The sequence below is a fragment of the Lissotriton helveticus genome, chromosome 5_1 (genome assembly GCF_964261635.1).
Source record: "Lissotriton helveticus chromosome 5_1, aLisHel1.1, whole genome shotgun sequence".
In the NCBI taxonomy this organism is placed as follows: Eukaryota; Metazoa; Chordata; class Amphibia; order Caudata; family Salamandridae; genus Lissotriton; species Lissotriton helveticus.
In genome coordinates, this window is record NC_136065.1 from 1878455927 (window position 1) to 1878482503 (window position 26577).

At 48.0% G+C, this 26577-nt stretch overlaps 1 protein-coding gene across 3 annotated transcripts in view; it reads right to left on the reverse strand.

Moving 5' to 3' along the window:
* AOC3 (amine oxidase copper containing 3) overlaps positions 1-26577 on the reverse strand; it is a 263107-nt gene that overhangs the window by 97406 nt on the left and 139124 nt on the right. Inside the window, exon 1 of one of the 3 annotated variants that reach the window (XM_078645341.1) lies at positions 16340-17553. The exons of the other annotated variants lie outside the window; for them this stretch is intronic. Within the exon in view, the coding sequence (XP_078501467.1) occupies positions 16340-17408 (1069 nt within the window). The 5' untranslated portion in view covers positions 17409-17553. Of the gene's footprint in view, positions 1-16339; positions 17554-26577 lie in introns of those variants that run through there. 3 annotated transcript variants of the gene reach the window in all.

The window sequence follows — 26577 nt, forward strand, 5'->3', positions numbered from 1 at the left end:
CCACTAGATCTTCTCCATCTTTTTCTTCGCTGTTCATCGTCGAGTGATGCAGGGGTGACCAGGGTCTTCCAGTGTGTGCTCCGCCATCTGATTGGGAGTGGCTACTGGCTCCTCAGCCCAGACTGTGTTGTGACTGAGGGTGGTGGCAGCGGGTTAATGAATACATCGCTAAACGGTAACCATGCAAACGCATCTGAGCGTCATAGAACCGCCTCAGCTGACCTGGGGGGGAAGAGGGACTGAGAAATATCTCCAAAGAAGCCCTAACAAGGTGAGACTTGTCACGGCTACTAGCGCAGTCCACCCATGAACCTATTTTAACCAGTCCCATCAAGTTATCCAGCCATTCCCTTTCCTGTCTCAAATTGTTTCGGAACCCATTTCAACCAGGATCACCCTGAACCTCTTGTTACTTCACAGTTAATGTGCTCTGCCAGCCATGACACACCAGTACCACGCTTGGCTCGTAGCTCACTTGACCAATCACTCCATTAATCTTCATCAGCAAGTCACGTGATTTCAATCAATCAACTCGGAATTGTAGAGCACGGCTAATCACCCAAGAGGGTATCCCGGCGAAGGTTCTTGCTGGGTTTAGTCACAAAGCCAGGTCTTGAGTCCCTTCCTGAATTTTGGGAGACTGGATGAGGTTCGAAGGTGAAAGGGGTGGCCCAATTTACCACTCAAGTCATCATTTCTATTGGTCTCCTAAACCAATTAACCCAGGAAGTCCCTTCAGTCTCTCACCTGTTACCCGATCGGTCATTGTAGATAGTCATCAGTCATCCCAGAAACAACTTAACTCTGTATCACTCCACGTCTCCATCCCCACCCCAACCAGCCACATGTTGCTCCCACAACTACTCAAATAACCCCCACCAATTGGTCACATGATCCGCCAATCATTTCGGGTACCTATAATCTCATATTCCCACCCACTCCACCACTTATTGCTGTAACATGTTTCCCATCACTTCGCTCTCACTGTCATAGATATTGCCTTGTGCTCCCAATAACCTACTGGACCTAGAGAAAGTGCCTTCCAGTGCAGCGTTGAACACAAGGCAACACTTATGACCATTGCTGCTTCCACTTTAACCAAAGGACTACTCGGCTCCATTGCTGCTCTGAAATTCACACAGCAGTCAGGGAACTTGCCTTCCATAAGCAATAGTGTTACCTGTAATCATAGCTTTTATGGAAGGCCAGTCCTGCTTATGCTTGACTCTTCTGAGCTCCAGGCCAGAGGACAACGGTAGTGTTCACAAAATTGGTGAAAGAAAGAAGCCTAGACCTATGTCCAAACACTCGCGCATCTAATCCTTCTCTGCATGGTCGAGTTCGGAGACCTTTTTGCTCAGCTGTCTCACTATATGCCCCATAGACTCTTTCTTCCTAGGAGCAGGGGCAGCTCCTCCACTAGGGCGAAGGAGCATCACCCCACTGCTTTCTCGCAGTGCGAGAAGCAGAAACATAACATGGTAATAATTTCCTGTTATTACTATTTTACGTTTAGGGGCGGGCTGCTCTGAGGGCGAAATGACTGTTTGGTCGGCCCTCTGGGGCCACCCAAACCAGTCATATGCCCCCTGCCCTTTCTCCATGTAGGCTGCATTGCAGCCTGCATGGGGAAAATGGCCTCCTCATAAGCCCCTGGCTGGGTGGCGTCCCCACCAATCACATCGCTGCCATTGCAGCATTGTGATTTGCTATGGGGAGGGGATGGAGACTTCCTGCTTCCTGTTCCTACCGGAGGCAGGAGAGCAGGAGCAGTCACAGAGAAAACGCTGGACCCGGCCGGCGGACAGGTACGTTTTTTTATTTATTAGTAAATTATTAAATGAACCCACCCCCACTCCCCTCCCCGTGCGACCCCTCCCACCCCACACCCGCAAATAATGGTGGCCGCGACTGCCTAGGAGACTTTGAAGACAGGGGTGCTTGCAAACGAGGTGATACCTCAGGCTTGCTGTTTACTTCCACGTACACATACCTCCAAAGAACCAGAGTTGCCATATAAAGTTAGTGCATTAACCATCTCTCCATGGGTAGGCTTGCATCACAGGGACAAAATAAATTCCCTAAGTTGCCCTTCGTCCAGCCTACAATGCAGGGACTATGTGAAGATTATGTGGCATGTTGGTTCTTAAACAAATGTTATCACCAAATATTCAGGGCACTTTGCACACGTTTTTACTGAAAGATACTCTTGGTCAAGAAGGGCTGGAATGTTGCTGAAGCCTGCCCCTTTAAACGACTGCATCTGGCTAATGATGGAGCCGAGGACTGTCTGCAGCACCCTTGCACCAAAGGCCTGCTGCCCGAGCTGGAGGCACAACCTTCCTATCCAAACCTGCTCAAGTTACATTGTTCAAGTCATTCATGGCCACCACTTAGAAGGTGAGAAGGGTGTAGGCAGTGTTCCTGGCTACGTTAACCCACACGCTGCATCTGTGGCTCAATGGTTAGAGCGGCAGACCCTGATGCAGAGATCTGGCCCGGACCAGGGTTCAATTCCCGCTGCGGCGGGTCTTGGGCTCAATTTCCCCGGACCTGATAATTCTCGCCTCGGTGCCTATTCTAAGCATGGGTCCACTCTGCAACTCTGGGCAATAGCTTGCCTAATCTCCACAATGGCCCCAACAGCGCTAGGATGCCTGGCTTCACCTTGGGGGTGCCCAGGAGTGGGCACTTCACAGGGAAAGGCCAGGAAGGGTTCCACAGCGGTATGTGTACAGCGCCTTGAGACCCTTTCGGGGGTGATACGTGCGCTATATAAGCACTACATTTATTTATTTATTATTTATAGCTGACAATCTACCCTGACAAACAACCTCCACTGCTGTCCTGCCCTCCTCACTTTCAGGGAGCAGCAAGCCCATTGCTGGCCCTATTCAAATGGCTGTTTGCAAGCATCCTAGCACCACGTAGACTGTCATCTAGGCATATAATACAAATATACCATGTCACTAAACCATGCCAGTAGTACGCTCCAAAAAACATCTGCCACTGGAAAACATCACTGAAGTGACACAGAATTAGGTAGATGGGTTGAGAAGATTGGTCACATTGAGTACAAATCAAAACCAAGCCACACCACTGACTGCACAGCAGATGCCAATGACAAAGGCCTCATGGGTACAGGCAAAAGGACTGATGGTACAAGGTGGTGCAAAAGTCAGAACTCAGGAAAAGTGCTGTGATATGATCCATGGTACATGGTGGGAGGACCATCCCTTGCCTCACTCTAACCAAACCCAGCCCAGACTTACCCTCGATGATAAAGCAATGCAACCAGATATCCCCTCCATTTCCCACACCCTACACAGACGAGGCTGGACAGAGGGAACCACACAAACAGCACAGGATGGCCAGGCAAGGAAGACTAAGAGGGAAGAGGGGGCAGAGGAGAAACATGTCTGTGTGTAATTGCAATAATACTAACCATTTACGTTGTGCTATTCAAACTGATTGTGTCAGGGCTTTGTTGTTTTTATAAATGCTCAACCAAACCAATTTTCATTGACTTAGAAGAATGAAAGACTGATGAAAAACCTGCAGGCTCTAGTTTATGCCTTAATTGTGATACATAAATGTCTGCAGTAGGTGCATCACTCACTAAGCTACTTTAATATTATTATAACTTGTGTCCCACATGTTATATAAGGATCCCTGTAGCAAAACCATTAAGCAACTGGGCTACCTTACTTACAATCCAAATCTAACATCCAACATTACATGTGCTCTGGTGCAGGCACATTAGCCCTCGAAGGATTTATGAGGATTGAAACTATTTCCATAGATTGACCTGCACAATATTCTCATCCTAAGTCAGGAATAAAAATTGAAATATAAACTTAAAGCAGAAACTACAAAATGAAAACATGTCAAAGGTATTTTAGAGCTGACGATTTTAAATGATTTAAAAGTGAATAAAGGCACACTGCTATATTAAAAGCTACTAATGAGATTAATACAAACATTGGTTATAAGTACCATCTCGTGGCCCTTCCCGAACCCCAAAACATGCACAAATATTCTGTATTTTTCTCTGAGAGAAGTGGCATAAGTCCAGTCCTGAAAATCTACGAAGAGGATTGGGACCTAAACTGAATGCTCACATGCAAGGTCACCTACATAGAACCAATACCCCTTGTGTACCAACAGGCTGTTACACCATGGCATGTGTGCCTAAAGGTTTTCAGACAATAGAACATCAGTTGTAAGTTTGCCTACCTCACATAATTGGTACAGCACACCATCAGCAGTGTAAGCTTCCCTAATATAACAGGTGCAGCTGGACAGCAACTGTGCAAGTTTCCCTCCCTTAGGAGCAGGTACAGCACAGTAACAGCAGTACAAGCATTCTTCGCTGACAGAAAAGAACTAGCACTACATCAGCAAAACAAGCTTCCTGAATATAGCAAGTACAGCAGAGTCTGGCGCAACAGTGCAATGTCCTTACCTATTTGATGGGCATGCTTCAATATGATTGTGTGGATTGGTAAGTGTATCGATGGCTGAGTGGCTAAATGCGGATGGGTAAGTGGGAGGTGAAAGGCTGTATCAGTGGGAAACAACCTTTACCACGCAACTTTTACAACGCACTACCATTACAACACAGTCATTACAACGCAACATCCCTTACAACGCATGCCATTACAACACAATCATTACCATGCATGACACTACAACGCATACAATTACAACTCATGTCATTACAACGCAGTCATTACAACACATACCATTACAATGCATACCATTACAACAGATAGTACTCTTACACTATCCAACACTTACCCTACTGTTGCACCCCCTGGAGCTAGAATAGTAATTTTTACCCCTACACTATCCATCACTTACCCTACTGTTGCACCCCCTGGAGTTGGAATAGTAATTTTTACCCCTACACTATCCAATACTTACCATACATCTAATGTAATGGTAAGCGTTGTAAAGGTAGTATGCGCTGTAATAGAATGCGTTGTAAAGGTAGTTTTTAAAAATTAGTTGTAATGGCATGCGTTGTAATGGAATGTGTTGTAATGGATGTTGCGTTGTAAAAAATGCGTTGTAAAGGTAGGCGTTGGAAAATGCGTTGTAACGTCATACATCCGTATCAGTGTCTGAGTGGATGGAAGAGTGGGTGGTAGGATGGTGCAGTGAGTTGGTGGGAAGTTGGGCGAGTGGGAAGCTTGATGGCTGGCCCATGAAGTTATGTGTGATGCATGCTGAATTTGTATGGATGGATGAGTAGATGTCTGTGGATGGAGAATGTGGGTGAAAAGATAAAGTCTGGTTTGATGGGTAATGTGCAAAGGTGAGCAATGGTCAGTTTGTGTGTCTATGGAGGGAATAATGGCCCCTTTGTCCATGAGGTTTATGTGTATATTTTTGGTACGTGGGTGGATGTATATGTGGAGTGATCATGTGTACGTGCACAGGTGCTGATGAATCCATGTACCTTTATGCTTCTGCATCTGGAGCTACGCTCCTTGGCACATCATAAGTAGTGATCTTGTAAGGCACTGATAAGTGCATGCTTAGCAACAAAGCACTGTGTATCACTGTGATGGGACAGCACCACTACCTACTGCCTTTGGCTATCCTGATACTTGGACTGTGGTCCTGGCTTTTGGGCACTTATGTGTCATACCCCACTGTTAGAAGATTCTGAAAGCATGTTGGTAAAAAGGATCTCATCTGTGTCTCTGACACTGCTGGCTGTAAGATAGGGACAATATAAAAAAGCGCATAAAAAAAATAGACGGAAACCTTCTCAGAATGAGGTATAACACACAGTTGCACTTAAATAAAGGTGCCTATTACGATAGTCCGCCCGCCACAGCATCGGAGCACGGGACCGACCGCCGATGTTGTGGCGGTCCCGCCATTTACATTAGGATGCGCCCGCCACACTGGCAGGCGCATCCGGGCCCTTATTACATTGCGGGTGGATCTGCTGGCTGCAGACCCGCTCGCAATGTAAAAGGAGTCTGCACAGCATTGCCATGTACAACATGGCAGGCACCACGTGGTGCCTGCCATATAGTGCATTGCAATGCCATGTGCACCCCCTACCCCCAACAACAAGGACCGCATGCCTTTCCATGGCATCATTGCCGCCATGGAAAGGCCAATTTCCACCATCATCATAATATGTATGGCGGTGTCTTGCAGACAACGCCACAATTGTATTTTGTCCCGCTGATTGCGAGCGGTGGCACGCTCTTTTTAACGCTGTAATTTCAGTGCTTTTTACTTGTGTTTCTAACCTTGCCGTCAGAGTTAACAGGTTACTAACCTGCATTCGTAATTCCAGGGGCCGCGCGTGGCTGGCTGTGGGTTGATCGTCCTAGGCGGGCTCACAGCGGCCGCGGCCGTCATCTTTGGTTGGGCAGGACCGGCGAACTCCCCCCACGCCACTCCCCCCACGCTACTCCTCTACTTAAACGGCTTACATGTGTCAGCGCAGCGGACGAGCGCAGCGGGCGCGACGAAGGCGCGCTGGAGTTGCGCCAGAGTTAAGCCCGTCTGCGCCCGTCCGCGGCTGGCAGGGGCTAGGGGCACCTCACTCTGCTTGTTTGATTACATACTCCTCATCTCAACTCTGCTCATATTGGACCCCGGGCACAATCTCTCCCTTTAGCCACTCATGTGTCTGTCCTTGGCTTGTCTAGTTCCCCTCCCTGTTCCCCTCCAGCGATTGTGTCACAGATGATACCCTCGCTTGTCTTCCCATCCCTGACTCTCCCTTATCCCTTCACTCCCCAAACAACGGCATTCAACATCTCGGCCACACTACTTAATACCAGGTCAGCTGTTAATCATCAGTACGAGCTATTTGACTATATTGACACGCACGCGCCCGATCTCCTGTTTTTAACCGAGACCTGGTTCAAGGCTGACTCCCTGCCCAACATTCTAGCTACATTGCCCCCATCATACTCTGCCATCCGAGCTGATCGGCCGGAGGGCAAGAGGGGTGGAGGAGTGGCCTTGATAGCTCGCACTGATCTCCACTTTCAGATCCTTCCCTCCCCCCTTATTCCGGAAGTGGACTACCTGGTAGCACGCTTGACCTCATACCAGACACCTTTGACTTGTGTTCTTATTTACCGTCCCCCCAACTCACCCCTTCCTTCAATTCCAGTTTTCAAGATCTCCTGGCCACACTGGCGATAAATAATTCATCAGTTCTAGTCCTAGGGGACCTCAACTTCTGGCCCAATGACCCCGCTGAAAACTCCCACTCCAAGGACTTTACCGACCTTATGACCAGTCTTAATTTCATACCCCACATCCACAGTCCCACTCACATCCATGGTCATATGTTGGACCAGATCTGGGCTTTAAATGTCCCCACATCACTTCCCATCGTTTCCCCCTGCCCCTGGTCTGATCATTCAGTTATTTCATTCTCCCTTGCCCTAGCCCCTGAGGCCAGACCCCTACTTCGCAAGAATATCTGGATCAGGAAATGGGGCAAAGCTGACATGCCGTCCCTCTGCTCGTCCTTGGCCGAGACCAGCCCTGACCTCTCAGGCCTCACAGCTCCAGTTCAGCTGGCAACCATTAACAACTGGCTGACCCAATCGGGCGACGAATTCGCCCCCCTGAGACGGATTACGGTTAAAAGGGCCCATGCAGCTAATAGATGGTTTAACCCAGACCTCAAGGCGAAAAAGCTAGCTGCACGGAGAGCTGAGCGAACTTGGAGGAGAGCTTACTGCCCTGTACTGAAAACTGCATATCTTTCTGCCCTCCTGGCCTATAAAAAAGGCATTCTCGAGGCCAAGACTAATTTTTACTCCAACAGGATATTAGCGTCAGAGTCCCAGTCCAAAGAAATTTTCGCCACTGTTCACGAATTAGCCTCATCCGATAGAGCCACGGCAACGATCCCCCCTTCCCAGCATTTATGCAACTCGCTCAATGAATTCTTCATTGAGAAGGTTGCAAAGATCAAAATCAACATACCCCTCCCTTCACCAACATTCGTTAACCCCTCTCCCCCACCCACCACCTCTAAACTGACCAGTATTCCTCTGTTGACCATGGACTCACTTCCTCCGTTGCTTCAACGGGTAAAGTCGGGCTCCCCCCTGGACTTCGGCCCCGCCCACGTCCTCAGAGAAATTTTCCTGGCTTGCCCTACCCCTCCCCTCACACTCCTTAACGACTCGCTCAGCAATGGTGTCGTCCCCAACTTTCACAAAGCAGCGGTTGTTATCCCAATCTTAAAAAAACCTGGCGCCGATCCCTCATCCCCTTCCAATTATCGTCCCATTTCCCTGCTGCCCTACTTGGGAAAGGTTTTGGAAACCCACGTCACCAGCACCCTGAGTACTTATGTGGAGGCAAATCATTGCCTCTCTCCCAGCCAGGCGGGCTTTCGACCTCTACACTCCACGGAGAAGGTAGTGATTTCGGTAATGGACGGACTTCGCGAGTGCATTGACACCAATCTCCCGCAGGCCCTTGTCCTCCTGGACCTGTCCGCCGCCTTTGACACGGTGGACCATTCCATCCTCCTCACCCGTGTCAGGGCGGCGGGCTTAGAGGGCTCAGCCCTCTCATGGCTTGAGTCCTTCCTGTGCGGCAGGGCTCAAGCGGTCCACCTTGCTGGCTTCACTGCCGCCTCCCGTAAGGTGGAGTGTGGCGTCCCTCAGGGTTCCTCACTTTCCCCCCTTCTGTTTAATTTATACATCTACCCCCTCATTTTTATGTTACAGCAGCTGGAGGTCACGGTGTTTAATTACGCCGATGACCTCCAGCTAATCTTCAATCTTTCCCACTACCCCTCGTCCGCTCAGAACGTTCAAACTGTTATGTTATTCATCCAGGACTGGATGAACTGCAACCACCTCAAGCTTAATCCAGACAAGACTGAGCTGGTCTTGACTGGAGGTGGTTGCAGTCCATGGTCCCCATCTTTTTGGCCCTCATCACTTGGGGCCCCCCCACTCCCGGTCCCTAAAGTTAAAACCCTTGGGATTCTGCTTAACTCCCAACTTTCTGTGCACCCCCAAGTTAGTTTGGTGGTATCCTCCTGCTTCTTCTCTCTCAGGATAATCAGGAAAATATCCAGTTTTTTCTCCCTTCCGGCGCTAAAGGTTATTGTAATGGCTATGGTGCTCTCGCGCCTTGATTATGGAAACATAATCTACAACGGCGCGCCGGCCTACGCCATACACCGCTTGCAGCTAGTGCAGAATCAGGCTGCCCGCCTGATTCATGGACTGCCCAAATTCCACCGAGCCACCCCATTGCTGAAGGCACTGCACTGGCTGCCCGTGAGAGAGCGGTCCTTATTCAAACTAGGCTGCCTCACCTTCCAGGCCAGGATGGGCACTGCTCCCGAGTTCATCTGCTCAGCGGTCAGTCCCTACTTACCAGGCAGAGAACTCCGCTCTACTCACATGGCACTCCTGGCCATACCCCGTTCTAAGAAAAAGAAAGCTGGCGGGGCGAAATTCGCGGCCCTTGCACCTGTGTTCTGGAACTCCCTCCCCCTGGCACTCCGAACCTCATCCTCTTATTTAGAGTTCCGGAAAAGCTTGAAAACTTTTCTTTTTTCTAGTGCTTTTGCCACCTAGTACGTCCTCTCCTGCTGCTGTTTGCTGGTCGTAATCTTCAAAGCGCCATGAAACCGCTTGGTATAAGAGCGCTCAATAAATGTTTTTAAATTCAAATTCAAATTCATGTTGTGCCCCTTTTCCACCTGGTCGACAATTCGACCAGCGGAAAAGTGGTGGACGGTCTTCCCATCCGCCACAGTGCCCGCCGCCATAATAATATGGCGGGGGAGAACCAGGGACCTTTGGCGGATGGATCGCCACCGCCGGCCATCATAATAGGGCCCTAAGTTTTGACATGTACATTCTAAAAAGTGAGCCATCTATGAATGAGGTGTGACGTGCGGTAGCCCTGAAATAAAGGGCTGATATGCACATTCCAAAAAGCAAACCACTTCAGAATAAGGTATAACATGCGGTATAACTGATAACAAAGTGGATGACATGCACATTACAATAAGTGAGCCATCTTATAATGAGGTGTAACATGTGGTAGCACTGAAATAAGGGTTGGCATCCATGGTTCAAAAAGTAAACCATCCCAGAACGAGGTACAACATGCAGTAGTACTGAAAATAAATGTCTGGCATGCACATTCCAAGAAGAGAGGCATCCCAGAAGGATATTTACTGTAATAGCACTTAAATAAATGTCTGGCATGCACATTCCAAGAAGAGAGGCATCCCAGAAGGATATTTACTGTAATAGCACTTAAATAAAGGGTTGGCATGCACATTTTAAAAATGTGAGGCACCTCAAAATGAGGTATACCATGCAGAAATAATGATAACAAAGGGGGTGACATACACATTCCAAGAAGTGAGCCATCCCAGAATGAGGTATCACACGAGGTGATACTAAAAATAAATGGGTGAAATGCACAGTCCAAAAGGTGAACCAGCTCAGAATGAGATATATCTTTTAGTAGTACTGAAAATAAAGGGATGAGATGCACATGCCAAGAAGTCAGCCATCCGAGAAGGACGTATAACATGCAGGAGTATTGAAAATAAAGAAGTAACACGCATATTCCGAGATGTGAGCCATTACAAAATAAAGTATTACATGCAGTGGTGCCGACATGCATGTTCCAATTCTAAGATCACATATACCCAGCTGTGGCTCCAACAAGTGTGTTCATCAAGTGGCATGTTATCAGAACGCTCTTTATTTACCGTGCTTAGGGTTGACATAGCACAAAGAGCAAAAAGAACTAATCTTCTGTATGCTAAGAAACTGTGCATGTTTGCATTATGATTTTCACTGTAGTGCAGCATAACTGCAGACAATTGAAGAACCAGCATTCACTGCTGTAACTTTGTGCCCCAAGCACCACACCCAACGCCTGACAGGGTACGAATCTCTGACACTGTTGGGGACTGAATCATCATCCAAGGCAGTACACAGAAGTGGAGTGAGAGACTTCATCTAACATGTTTGATCTCAGGCAGAAGGCCCCAACCTATCCTGCCAGGCATGACCCAACTATGAAAATATTTGAGGGTGTTGCCCCCCCAGTTACTCACCTGAAATCACACCAATGGCCTTTCTCTTGATCCTTTTTAAGAGTAGGTTGGACCACCAACTTTTTATAACGACAATGAGAACTGGCCATATTTGTATGAAATGATCCTGGGATAGTCAGGCTTATGGGCGCTGGAATCCTTGCATCAGTCTGGGAAAAGACCCACAGTATTGTCTAATAGTATACTTAAAACAGAAGATAACCAACTGACCCAACACGACCCCATCAACACTGAACCCTAACAGAACCTCTTTTGGAACACAAAGAGCATTGTGGAGACACCCAATTTTTTTGGGCTTCCAACAGCCCTTTCTGCTCAAAAATAATATAGATTGACTTCCAAATCAATATATTAGACAGAACAGACATCTCACACATGTCCAACAATGCCCATATTTACTGCTTATCCTGTGATTGCACTGGCCCAGTAAAATGCAAGAAGTGCCGGAAGCAGGGTGTTTCTTCTTAATTCGTCTCAGGCCAGCTGATTGAGGGCATGGTCAGACTATTGAAACCATGTATAAATTGTGCTTAAAATGTGGAAGTGCAGTCACTCACTTAACTTGTAAGTACCTTAGCTAGACCACCAGCCACACCCAACCTTCTCACCATGGGCCACTCGCCTGACTTCCCAGGACTTAGGCGGAAGCGAAGATCTTCCATCTCTTCCCCCTGAAGTTAATCCATAGTATCGGAAGAGACGACTGACACCAACGACTGACCAGGGGGGCAAATGGGGATGGGAATAAAGAGCGAGAGAGAGTAATGGTTCTGGTGTAACTAGAGCTCCTGTGGAAATAATATCAGGCGCTTGTTTACTCTGATTCTCCTGTTTTTCTATTCTTTTTACCAACCTTTGGCTGCTTTCGGCTCATTCCATCCTCTCACTATTTTAATGATCTTTTTCCCTCCTCTCACTCTCTGATCTATGGTGTCTCCCTCGCTCTTATCTGTTTTTAATCCATCTTTCGTCTCTCCTTATTCTTTCCATTTACTTATGCATCTCAATCTCTTACCACCATTTTTAGATCTGAATTAGAGACAGCTGCCGATCTACCTCCAGCCTCCTATAAACAATGAAAATCATAAATAAAAAATGCATATATATTTGCAAGGAGGGGCTTTGTGTCACTCCTCATCATCCATTGTTCTAGCTGACTGCTTGCCAATTTTGCGTCAATCTACCAAAGTAAACAGCCAGCATGGAAAATGGGCCAGGCCACATCAGCCGCTGACTCTATTGCACTGTGAATGATGGCATTCACCCTAATCACATGCATGCATCCTCCTAGTGAGAAGGATACTTCAGTACTAGTGCTGGTTGGCCAGTGCTTTACTTGGCAATATTTTTTTTCCATTCTTTAACCTTCTTCATTGCTTTTTAGTCAGAGCCAGAAGTGCCATTTCCTTGAGCCAGTGAGAATTATATTTTCCTGTGATAGGCATTAAAACTAATAAGCATTGGAAAAGCCAATAGGTTTCGCCTATGCAATGGGTTTTAGTCATGTTGTACACCAGCGTAGCTGCTGTTTCACATGATTAAAACTTAGTGGCATAGAGGAATGTAGTGTGGAGTCTCATTGAGTGGAAGGGCAAAGAGTGGAATAGCAAGCAGTGGAGTAGAGTGTCGTAAAGTGGAGTGGCATAGTGTGTCTTGTACTGGAGTGGCATAGAGTGGAGTTGTGTAGAGTGGCGTATAGTAGAGTGGCGTTTAATGGAGTGGCATAGAGTAGAGGGAGGTGCAGAGTACATTGGTCTGGAGTGTTGTTAAGTAGGGTGGTGTAGAGTGCAGCAGCATAGAATTCAGAGGCATACAATGTGTAGATGCAGTGGCGTAGATAAGAGTGCTGCATCGCAGAGTGCAGTGCCGTAGAGTGCAGTGACATGTAGTGGTGCAGAGTTAAGTGTAGTGGTGTAGAGTACAGTGGCGTAGATTGGAGTAGTGCAGATATGGCAGTGTAGAATGCAGTGGGGAAGAATACAGTGGTGGAGAGTAGAGCGGCATAGAGTGCAGTGGCATAGAGTGGTGCAGAGTGGAGTGGAGCAGAGTAGTCAGGAGTAGAGTATAGTGCCCTAGAGTGCATTGGTATAGAGTGCAGTGGCGTAGAGTGGAGTGCTGCAGAGTGCAATGGCATGGAGTGAAACAGAGTACGATGGCATAGAGTGCAGTGGCATCTAGTGCATTAACATAGAATGCAGTTTTGCAGAGTGCAGTGGCGTAACGTGCAGTGGCATACAGTGCAGTGGCCTAGAGTGGCGTAAAGTGAAGTGGCATTGAGTGGAGTGGCATGGAATCCAGTGGCATAAAGTAGAGTGGTGCACAGTACAGTAGAGTGCAGGGGTGTGAAATGGCTTAGAGTAGAGTTGACTGGTGAAGAGTGCATAGGCATTGACTGTTGTAGAGTATAGTGGTGTAGAGTGCAGTGGCATAGAGTGCAGTGGTGTATAATGCAGCTTCGCAAAGTGCAGTAGCGCAGATTAGAGTGCAGTAGCGCAGATTAGAGTGCAGTGGTGCAGAGTAGAGTGGTACAGAGTAGAGTGGCAAAGAGTGCAGTGTTGTAGAGTACAGTGATGTAGAGTGCAGTTGTGCAGAGTAAAGTGGCAGAGAGCGCCATAGAGTATAGTGGTGCAGAGTGGAGTGTTGAAGAGTGCAGTGGTATGGAGTGAAGAGATGCAGAGTACAGTGGTGCAGAGAGCAATGATGCAGAGTAGAATGGTGTAGAGTTCAGTCGCATAGAGTGGAGTAGAGTGGTATAGAGTGCCATGGCATAGAGCGCAGTGATTACTTGTTTCAGAGTACAGTGAAGTGGCATCGAGCAGACTGGTGCAAGGTAGAGTGCTGTTGTTTAAAGAAGAGTATTGTAGAGTGTAATGGGGTAGAGCACAGTGGTGTAGAGTCCAGAGGTATAAAATGCAGTTGTGCAGAGTAGATTAGAGTGGCGTACAGTGGATTGGCATTGAGTGCAGAGGCATACAGTTGAGTGGTACAGAGAGAAGTGCATTGGCATAGAGCGTGGTGTTGCCAAGTGGTGTAGAATGGAGTGCCACAAAGTGGAGCTGTGCAGAGTAGAGTGGAGTGATCTAGACTAGAGTGGTGTATAGTGCAGTGGGGAAGAGTGCAGTGGTGTAGAGTAGAGTGGCATAGAGTGCATTATCATAGGGTAGAGTGTTGCAGAGTACATTAGGGAGGCAGAGAGAGCAGTGGCATAGAGTGGTGCAGATTGGGGTATGGCACAATGGCGCAGAGTGCAGTGGCGTGGAGTGGTGTAAAATGGAGTGGTGCAGAGCAGATTGCAGTGGTGTGGAGTGGTATAGAGTAGAGTTAAGTGGAGTATACATGGTGTGGTAGCATGCTGCCATTACAGACAACACATTTTCAATTGAAATTACCATTACATTTACACAGACATACAGTTTTACTAATAAACTATATTGCACAGAAACGATAATGTGTGGCAATGGCATCATGTAGTGTATTGATTTGTGTTGGTCATATTAAAGTATTTGCTTCCAAAAAGCTTTCGGAATGATTCCAAGATGTAGGCTTCGACCTAAAAAGGGTTTCTATACCTATTTAAAATGCAGTTACGTGCAATCAAGCCCCCGTCCTCTTCAGCTAATTTATTTAGATAGTTTTTTTATTTTTATTTAATTGTTTCTTGCAAGTATATGGTCGCCCCAGTTAGGTGTCATGTTTTTATTTTCACCTTCTTTTTATTTTTGTGCATATTTTAGTAATAAAAAGAAACTTTCTCGTGGCCAGGCCTACGGGTTTTAGATATGCATGTTTTTTTATTTATTTCTTTAAGTCAGGTTAGTCAGATAGGGAGTTTATCCACAGATGTTTACTCTAGTCATTGAAAACCGAGGTTTTAAAATAAAGATAACTGCCTACTGTAATCCACAATACATTTTGTTCAAGAAATGCCCCAAAAATATTTTTGCAAAAAAATAAACAGATAGATCCTGTCAGTTGGGTCAAACACACTGCTCAACTGTCAAGAGCACTCTAGTGATCCACAGGATTTTTAGTAAAACTTGCAGAAGACTGGCCTTCTTTCATACATTATAGCTATAGTCTTTGTAACTTATAAACGGGTGAAGTGTCTCAAGGCACTCAGGGAGTGAGTGATGGGAGCAAAAATACTTACCAGGGGCCTAATTACATATACAGCGCATTACCTTTCAAAAGGTGCGCCCGGTGCTAACCAGGAAAATGTGCTGCATTATAGTGAATGCACTGCCCCAAGGGCAACCGCAAACTCGCGTTGCCCTGGGAACAGCACATTCAGGTGAAAAACGGAGCACCTGCTTTCAAGCCGCTCTGTGTTTCATTGTGAGTGGCAACCCATTTGCACTTTGAAGTGGATTAGAGATACCCTTGCAAGGCGGGTGCAGTGACTGTGCCTCCTGACAGTTTCTTTGCCTCTGCTCCCACATCTGTAAAACGGCAGGTGCAGAGGCAAAAGGATTCTCTCATTTGCATAGAGCCACGCCCCTATGTAAATGAGGGAACCCCCTCTGAAGGTAATGTTGACGCTTCAAGTGTGCCAGCGCTGTCAGTATTACAGAAGGGGACACACAAGCGACTGTGGACACTGGCCTTCCATCTGGCCATTTTAGCAACAAGATATCTTGACTTAGAGCCACTGTTCACTAGAAAACTGGGAAACTTTTAACACTTTATGGCATGAGGGGGAACATTTAAAAGAACAAAAACCCAAAAGAATAGCTCGGGATCACCAGCCTCCTTTAAAGCTAACATTGGCATCAGCTGTGAGCAGATAGCTGAGAAAAACATTCATTTGGTAATGATAACTCCATGTAACATTGCCCGTACTAGTAAATTTGCATACCCCTCAAGACCAGGGCACATATGTGTAAATAAACATGGGGAAACGGACACTCAACATATGCAAAACATCTTTTCAGCCCACATGCCTACATTTAAATAAAGAGGACATGTTGTTGATAAGAGACATGAAAAATAAAAATGTAATCAAAAATAAACATTTGAATTTAGCAAAATAGCTGGGAAATTAATTGAATATAAATTCCGAAGAGCAGTAATAGCACTCACAATGAGCCTAGTATTGGGAAAAACATTCTTCCCCTCTTCTTTTAATTGACTGCAAACAACCTCAAAAGCAAAACAGAAGCCTTATGCCTATATTGGCCAGGCTAAGTTTTGCTATATCTAAAGTATGGTAAAATAGAGTAAAGGGGATTAACTTACCTCCAATGTCTAGGTCAACTTTATAATTGACGAAGTGGGTATGGAGCGTTCCCAAGGTGTGTTCGCCTACTCTAGACCCGAAATCGAGACCATCGGCATAGAGGAAAGAAGAACTTATGTAGCCCGTGGCAGACACTTTGGCTTCGATCACTCCATTCTGGTAGAACATAAAGTCCCACACATAGTCATAGTTGATGAGTGTGGAAACGATCCGGATTACCAGGACGGTACTAGGTAGCCCACCGTAATACATAGAATGCAAGTTGGAATAGTGCCGCCTCAGCGGCATACCAGTATTCTGCTCAAAAATGCATATTGAGTTCTTGACAGTTTCAGGAGTCTGGGATTCAATCATGTGGTGGGTATCCACGTAGGTAGCTAAATAGGGGCAGTCCACTCCCCTGACCAGTTCATGTGCAAATCTTCCGATGCCAAAACTGCTATCTAGGTACCTGGTTACAAGCAAACCTGGAGCATTTGAACCATAGATTGCAATAGCCTCCTGCACACTCAGCTCGTAGACAACCCTCTCCCCCTGAAATCTTACATCGAAGAGTCGCAACCCAGAGTTGACGTGCTTTCCAAAGGCAAAGCTCCAGGACTGAAAGAACACTTGGTTGTCTTTGACACTGTAGCGTGGGCCGGTGGGCTCATATTGGAAAGGAGCATTCGCGGCAGAGCCCCCTAAAGGATTCATGGAAGCAATGTCCATTTCAGGTGGGACTTTACCCATTTTTTCAACCATCACTTTGCCTGCTTTATACTCCTCCTCCAGGTGAACCATATCGTTGAAATACTTGCCCTTGTAAAAGACTTTGACCACTCTCCACTGGGACACATCTAGACTTTGATGGTCAACCAGAATTTCCAAGCCCACTGGGTGCAGGAAGAAACCGCTACCACTAACGTTATGGAACAGGACAAACCAAGTTTTGCGGTCTCCAGATCGGAAGCCCCGGGGGACTGTGGTAAGAGCGGCAAAGTTTGTCCCATCATAGTCATACGCATCTTTCAGGAAGGTAGGCGCCTTGGCAAACTCTTTCTGGTAGATCAAAGAGTACATTTCCATGTACTCTTTCCCAATCACAGGTCTGCGGTAGTAGGGTAGCTGGTCTTTGTACTTCTGCAGAGTGATGTCTGAGTGGTAAGTTGGGTGAGGCAGAGGGCCTACCACGTACTCCGTAATATTAGGCACTTGCTGTTTGCCGTAGAAAACCACCGCCAGCGCCTCTCTTTTTGGCTGTGGTCCAAGGTTGTCTAAGTAATTCAGGGCATCTTGCTTTTTAGGGAGCAGGACATCGACATAGTAAATGCAGTTGTCAGAGGGGTTCGCTTCTGCAGCATCTACTATGTCATCGCCAAGGTTCTGCTGAAGGTAATGCACCACTTGTGATAACTCTATAGGGCTGAGATCAGAAAAGATCACACCTTGACCAACTTGCTTTCCCTGTTGGCCAGTCTGCTTTTCCGGCTTGCCACTGTGTTTTTGCCCCCCACCGTCTTGCGATTTCGGCCCCTCACCAGACACAACCACGCAGATCAGGGCCATAATTGTGACCTGGGCCACTAGCACTCCCTTCATATTTATGTCGGTGCAGTAGATCCTGGGAAGCGAATTGAAAATGGATGCTCCTGCGTCCTGCCCTGCTCTGCGCTGAAAGAGTGGATTTCCACAGCATGTGCCGCTTATAATAAATAGGCACAGCAACCGATTTCATAAGTGACAGGTGAGGTGGGGTGGAGAACGACGTTTGCCAAAAAGGGCAGCTCCTGTTTGGACAGCTTTCTTGTGAACCTGCAAAAAGGCCCCTGAGTGTCTGCAAAGTCGGCTGCCTTCAGAAGAGGGCGGTAAGTTCATGTGGGGACTTGAGGGTGTGAGAGAGCGCTTATGCACTGGATCCAGCCTGAAGCACTCATGGTGACCCAGTTAAAAAGTAACAACATTTTGTACCCATTGGCAGGGGCGTAACTTGGTCAGTAAGCCTGTGGGTGGGGTCTAGGCTTTAGGTTTTCTGGCACATGAGGGTTGCTCAAGGGCCGGTGGAACGGGAAGGGAGTGTGGATTGTGAGGGGTACTTAAAACACAGTATTTTGTAAAATTAACAGGTTTTAAGACCTTCAACAGAGACGAGAGTGTTTGTGTATGTGTTTTTGCCTGAGTGAGTATTTGAAAAATTGCCAATGAAATCCGACAGACACCTTATCACACCCAATAGAAAGCTCCTGTACCCAACTATTTATTAAATAATACATTTATTCGAGGGGTGTAACATCCCAAACACCCCCCTCAAGCTACGCCCCTGCCCATCGGACTGCTTGTCATTATTCCTATGTTTTTTCCATCAAGTTGTCAACATCCTTTTTGGACGGGTACTCAAAACAAAACAAACTCATACAAATGTAAATCAGAAATGTGCATGAATGTGGGCTGCGAGGCTGGGTGCGAGAAAACGTTTGTTAAATTCACCCGGTCAGTGCAGCACCTTGTAACTCAGCAGATATTTGTATTGTCATACGGTATTGGAAGGCATAACGCCTCCCTGTAATGGACTTTTAATTTTCTTAGTGTAAGGAGACCCAAAGAACACAGGATTCCCAGATCCAAACATGAGTAGCTCATCCAGGACAAGTTTTATAATGAAGTGAACAGTACTACAAGTCCCAGAATGCAAAGACCATTTCTGGACTGAATGAGCGCCATTCACGCATGGGACTGGGAAACTTTCTTTGAAGCTCTGTGGTCCTCAGGGAAGAACTGGGAACCCAAACAGCCCTGGCAATTGTGTTTGACTAGCACCCCACCCCCCTCCATGGTGCAAGGGGGCTCGTGCAAGTGTGAAGCACTGCTGATTTTGTTACTGGGAGCTGATATTGCAGCACCACTCCAAAACTGCCCCCAGTAACAAAAGCGGCCCCCACCACGGCAAAAGCGGCCCCCACCCTGGCAAAACCAGCCTCCACTCTTCCAGCCTCCCGGGAAAACGCCTGATGCCCACTACAGCCAGTCCAGCACCAGTGGTCCTTTTTGAAGGGGCCTTAGAGGCACATCATGGCCATGACAGGCCTTTGGCATCTGAGACCTGTTTCTCAACCAAGAGCCTAATGGGCCTCATGAGCTCGACTTTGGGCAAGACGGTGGCAGTAGTGGTAGCTGTTTATTGTTTCTACTTACAAATGGAAGGCATGCAAGGTAAAATCCATCATATTACAAAGGTAAAATCACTTTGCATATTCTATGACATAACGCATTTGCAATAAATATTGGGGCAGATTTACAAGCCCCATGCACCAGTTTTGCGTCACTTTTCCAATGTTAAAAATGACGCAGAAGTGGGACAAAGGCCTTCTAAATAAGCCCCATTATCTTTTTAAAATACATACAAAGAAAACAATCAATGTGCATATTTAACTGTACAACAATATCTTGCTCCAGCTCATTGCAGAATCTGCCTGCACCCTTCCCCCCGACTTAATTATTGCCATCCCTCCGTGATTCTGTCTGTATGGTCTCCAAATATGTCTATCACGCTCCAAGGGTATGGACAATGTGCCTCACTGTCTTGATAAGTAACATTGATTGCAAATGTTTTTGTCGTTCAATGTGCACAGAGCAACTGTTCAACAAAAGATTCTTTCAAAAATAAAATATTGTCATCCCATGGAAAACAGGCGCAGCCGAATCCAGAGCATCCAAACTGGCAATGTGCCATATGCCATATAGATATAAGGCACGTTGACCCCAGACTGTAGATAGAACTCCGACAAAACTCCTCCAATGTACGGACACACACCTTCTAGCCTTGGTAGGCCTGAAATTGTGAGATTTTATACTCATTTGGTCACTTAGCAACTACAGTTGCCCTACTATTTTTTCCTAAAGTGCAGGTACGTACAGCTAAAAAAATATTGAATCATTCCGTCCGTCACCAAAATTTTGCCTAGCCCATAAGAAGGTTACAATTTACAAAATTATGAAATAAAATACAAATCATTTTAAAATCTCGTAGTGAATCCCTTCAATATGCTTTTTGAAAATACTACTTTTACTTAAGCACCTTCCCCCCGGAACTCTGCTCTACTAGTGCTCTTATTTTGTGCCTGAGGCTTGATGGACACCCTCCCTTAGTAACCACATCCGCCATTTCCATCCAGCAATGGTAGCACATCTAACCCAAATAACCTCTGTCTAAGAGCGTGGCCAAGATGGAGGCAAGATAGGATACTTTCTTTCGCCTCTCCCGCCTGCCTACTAGAAGCCTAACGAGCCCGATAGTGGTAAAAATGCTGTGAGGTGACTCGAGACAACTTGCGGGGCACTAGGGGGTCGATTAGGATGGCGGTGAATCCGCATCCTCCGGGCCGGCGGAAGCCACCGCCGGCCTCGAGGATCCGGATTCACCGCCGCGGCCACAGAAAACACCCACCGCCAGATTAGGATAACGGTGGGATTGCGGTGGGACCAGCGGCGGACGGCAGGTCCGTCTGCCGCTGATTCACGGGGTGTGGAGGGCTATTTGGTGGCGGTGTCTGCAAGACACCGTCAGCCAAATTACGATGTGCATTGAAACATACTTTTCCACGGCGGCTTTTCCGCCGTGAAAAAGCATGTGGTCTTTGGTGTTTGGGGGCCCGTTGCGGGCCCCCAGGGTGTCGGGGGTGGGGGTTGCACATGGGGGGTACCTATGGGACCCCCCTGCATTTACATGCAAAAAGCGGCAGGCACCGCGCTGTGCCTACCGCTTTGTGCATGTAAATGTAAAACATGCATTTTTAACCTTGCGGCGGGTGCTGCTTCAAGCAGCACCCGCCGCAAGGTTAAAGATACGGGATGTGACCGCCAGGGTGGCGGTCACATCCTAATTGCACCGGAGGAACCACCGCTGCCCCTGCGGATGGCCCCTCCACCTCGGGGGTGGCGGATGGACGCAGGTCCGTCCGCCATCCTAATAGGCCCCTAGGTCCAGATGGGAAGATTACACTGCCTGCGGCGTCCGGGAGTTGTGCTTTGCCCGAAGCGGCATGAAAAGCCCGGGAGATGCAGACGGCCGCTGATGTGGGGGCTGGCAGTCCACCGCCTATCGCTGAGATCCCGGCGCTGGGGGTCTGCAGCGGTGAATCCAGGTAAATCTCGGCAGACCCGACCCATGAGCCCCGAGTGGAGTTCCTGGCCCGGTGGGCCCAACCTGCGGCCAACGAACACACTGAGCCAGAGGAATATCTGCCCGCCTGAGAGAAATGGCGGTCGAGTGAGCCGGAGCGGGCCTGATGTTGTAGGCGGCCCGGACACACACTGAGACCCGGTAAATAGCGGGGATGGTAGTAGTTCTTGGGCCTATAGATTGATCGGCAAAGCCCAGCAGTGTAAAAGGCCATGGCAGACGCAGTCGAATGAGGATTACCAGGAGGAGGCCCGCGTGGGCCCTGACAGGGGTGGGGGCAGTATGGATGAAGCAGATGAGCTGGATGTGAGGAGAGGGGATAATGTGAGGAGAGGCGCAATGTCCAAGCTGCTGGCCAGCCATTGAGAGGATGGTAGCCCTAACCGAAAGTGAGCCCCAGAAAGAGTTAACCTGTACCTCAGCTGCAGTCATAGAGGAATAGGGGCTCGGCAGTGCTACGCAGCCCCCCGAGTTCAGCCGGCTTGCAGCAGAGCAGCACCACCATTGATCACGAGTGAAGCAGGTGGGACCGGCCAATGGCCCATACAGTGCCCAAACAGGTCAGCCGGCTTGGAATCGGGTGCCTGGGGGTGAGTTCTTCCCACTGCTTGCCAGCAGCTAGGAGATAGCGACAGAGATTCTGGGGACGTCTCGAATCTCCAGACTACATACTGGGACTCTAGGGTGGTCTGACCCACTACAGGAGCTGCGAAGCAGACGCAGTCCGTTATGTTCACCAACCGCGTCAAGAAGGACCGGACCATCAAGAACATGCTCCCCCCCCGGGTGGGACCAGTGTCGGGGAGCACCCTGGACGTCGGAGATCCTCCAGCCTCAGACCGATCACACACCAGAGGAACCAGTGGCGCGAGGGTTCTTGAAATCATTATTCTCTAAGCTCCGAGAAGACTTACAAACAGTCAAGAGAGACCTTACACTGGAGATCAAAGACATAAGGAAGTATGTGGACTCACTGGGGGACCGGGTGGTGGCTTTGGGGGACAGAGGAGACAGCCAGTCTGAGGAGATGGAGGCTCTCTGCCAAGTGGTGCTTCGCCTCCACGACCAACACATTGACTTACAGGCCCACCTCGAAGATATCGAGAACAGATCACGAAGAAACAACATTCGCATTCAGGGTGTGGCGCAGAAGGCAGAAGGGGGCGACATCTTGAACTACTTAAGAGCCCACAACATGCTTCCAATTTCCTTCAGAGGTCCGACCCCGTCACTCTATCAACACCTGACTGCACTCATATTGCAAAAGAAGAGAGCATTTCGCCTGGTTACTACCTCCCTTGCGTAAACAGAGCATTTCCTACTTCTGGGGCCACCCCTTTTGTCTCATCTTTCGCCGAGGAGGCAAACTTCAGCAACTACAATCCCTTACGGAGGCCTGTCAGCTACTGAATCTGGACGTGCCTGAGGAGGGCAACGACGCTGGGGCACACTCCGCGGGCCGCATCGAGTGCCAGACACGACGGAGAAGGCAGACAGAGACGCTGTCCCGGCATCTCAACAACCCAGTGAAGCACAAAGCGGTTCTTTTATATTTTAAGAACTCGAAGGCAGACATCTGCCTACCGCAGGAGACACACTTACTGGCCAGGGACTGCCACAGCCTTCGATCACTGGCCTTCCATCCACCAATTGTTCTCCTCAGCTCCCAGTAAAACAGCTTTGGTGGATATTCTTGTGGCGGGATCCTTCGGGGGCAAGATGGTACTTAAGGAAGCAGAAATGAAGGATAGGCTTCTCACATACTGAGTCACATTGGGAGGAATGACTTTTCTTGTGGGTCTGTCTACGTGCCGAATGAGGGTCAGGAGGCGTTCCACCATTCCGCCTTCACGGAGGCAATGTCCTCAGAAGAACGTAGAGTGTTAATAGGGGGGTGAGCTTAACTTGATGTTGGACAATACCCTTGACAGATCGGCACAGTGCCAGGGGCAGACAGGGGCTCTCACAGAGGGGGCCAAGCCTGGATGAGGGAGCTGGGACTTATAGATCATTGGAGGGATTCCCACCCGCAGACACACTAATACTCCTTCTTTTCTAGCGCAGGCAAGACTTATGCCAGGTTAGATTACTTCTTTGGCACGAAAGACATACATGCTTCCATGAGTGACACAGAGATTCTTGCAGCTGCTCGCTCTCATCACCCGGCGGTTACACTCTCCTTGACCTTCCCTCCGGCGGCCCACACGACAGTGGCAGCTTTCGGATACACTACTGCAGTGTCCTGCGTTGGTGAAGCAGATCCATAAATCCTTCAAAGACTATCTAGAACACAACAATCTCCCGGAGGTGAGCGCTGCAACACTGTGGGAAGCACTTAAAACAGTGGTTGGGGGCGCACTTATGGTGATCTCAGCTGCTGACAATAAAACACGGAAGGAGAAAAGAGAGGACCTTTCCCAACAGATCAAAGAACTGGAACGGATACATCAGAGCACCGCGGCTCCTAGGGTATGGCACCAGCTATCAGCACTGCGATCGCAGCTAGCTGCAATGGATTTAAAACGGGCAGAGTATACGGCCCTCCAATTGCACCACAACTTCCATGTGGGGCGGATAAATATGGCAAGCTTCTGGCTCACAAATTGCACACCCAGAGGCAGTCTCAGGGACCACAATCAATTTTTACCAAAACCAGGGATTTGGTGATAGACCATAAAAATATAGTAGGTTCCTTTTCATACCTTTATTCTGGGCTGTACTCATCCCAACAGCTAGACTCCTCTGTCAGTGGTCAGTACCTGGAGGCAGCTCAGACACCCTCTCTCACCCGAGACCAAGCTGAGCGGCTGGAGGGAGACATATGTATAGAAGAAGTAATCTCAGCTATTTCCCGGCCAAAGTTAGCAAAATCTCCTGGCCCAGATGGCTTCACATCTGATTTTTAATAAACCTTTTGCCTCCTAGTAGCTCCCTTCTTGAAAAGCCTCTTTAATTCATTTGCCGCGCCAGAAGCAATCCCGGCCTCTATGCTTATGGCCTCGATAACCGTGATTCCAAATCTGGCAGAGATAAAACACACTGTGGCTCATATCACCCAATCTCCCTCCTAATCACCGACCTTATGCTCTTCACAGGAATCCTGGCTAACAGATTGAACTCACTTATGCCCTTCTTGATCTACCCGGAGCAAGCAGGTTCCATCACCCAAAGGCAGACGAGCGACAACACTAAACGGGTCCTAAACATAATGGAGAAAGCATCCCGGGTGCTGGGCTATGTTATTAGCAGTGGACGCCACGAAAGGCCTTTGACCGGGTCCATTGACCTTATCTGGAACAAACCCTGGCACAGTTTGGGTTGGAGAAACAATGCAGGGTAGGATCCTAAACTGCTATCTCTACCCGACGGCAATGGTCAGGGCAAATGGGTACACTTCTGTACCCTTCTCATTAGCAGGGGCACTCGACAGGGGTGCCCGCTGCCCCCCTTGCTGTTCGACCTCTACATGGAGCCGCTGGTGCAGAGTGTCAGAGATCACACCGATATTACGAGAGTACCCTTTGGGGGTGAGCAGCAAACAAATAGCCTCTAAGCGGATGACCCTCTCTAACCCGGATACATCACTTGTGGCTTTTTTACGGGAGCTAGAGATTTTTGGAATGGCATCCGGATTCAAGATTAACGTTGGGAAATCATTGGCACTTGATCTCTCACTTCTCCCCCACACGGTCGACCATTGGAAGAGAAAGCACACCACACAATGGGCAACAGAACACGTGCCTTACCTCTGTATTAATATGGCATCCATCACACAGGTCAAGGCAGACACTAACTACCACACACTGCTTAGGCGCACTCGCTCCAATCTACAGCAGTGGAAACACCATCGGATCTCCTGGCTAGGCAGGATTGCTGCAATCAAGATGACAATCCTCCCACAGATTTTGCATCTATTCCAAACTCTCCCCCTGCAGCCACCTAAAGGCATGGTCTCCAAGCTTCAGTTTGAACTCTTGCAATTCATATGGCGGGGGAGGAAGCCTCACTTGAAGAAATCCATTAGCTTTCTTCCCCCTAGCGAAGGCGGCCAGGGAATCCCAGATCTGCAATCATACTATCATGGTGGCGCAACTGCGCTATCTGTTGGAGGGGAGCTGTGCCGAATCGGCGAAAAACTGGCTTTTAAAGTCAGAGCAGTTGCTGGCACACCTCTGTAAAAGGTTCCCTTCTTGGCGAAACCCCACAGACCACGCAACCTCTATCTATCTTCTATTATGCCGATAACCATGGCGGCATGGGACCAGACCAGTAATCGATGCGGCTTGACTACATTTCCCTCCCCCATGACCCAGCTGTTGGATAACCCTAATGCACAGAGACATCTCTCCCACTACGAACAAGCATTTGCAATATATAAGGCCTATCATTTGCGAGAGTTAGAGCTTTTGGTATTGCAAATGACTATGGGGCATATGTATCAAGCACTTTTTCCGTTCGCAAACGGGCTGATTCTCAGAATCGCCCCGTTTGCGAACGGGAAAAGGCCTTTTGGGATGTATCATCTCAAAAGGGCATCGCAAATTAGAGAATCGCAAAATTAGCAATTCTCTATTTTGCAATTGCATTTAAGGAATCGCAAATTGCCATTCCTTAAAAGCAACGTATGTAGCACAGAAATCGTGCGATTGGCCCTAAGGAATCGCAAATTAGCACAATTTCAAGTTAGTGACAATTTGCGATTTCTTTGAAAAATTCACTTTTTTGGCATTTTTCAAAATGCCTTGTGGTGCACATACATACCATTAGTGCATGTATGTGTAACACATGTGCACACATACATATTTCAGGGGTGCAACAGGGGGTCCTTTTGACCCCTAGCACCCTTGAAATTGCATTCTCAATTTGCGATTCTCTAATTGCGAATCACATATTGAGAATGTCTTCCCATTTATTCCTATGGGCCTCCTAGCCCATAGGAATGATTGGGAAGGTATTACTTAATTGCGATTAGCAATTTGCTAATCGCAATTAAAGAATGCCAACGCCTTTGAGGACTGGTGAAAGGTAAAAAGTCAGAAACTACAGCTGTGCGTTTGCCTGTGGAGGATTAATTTTATG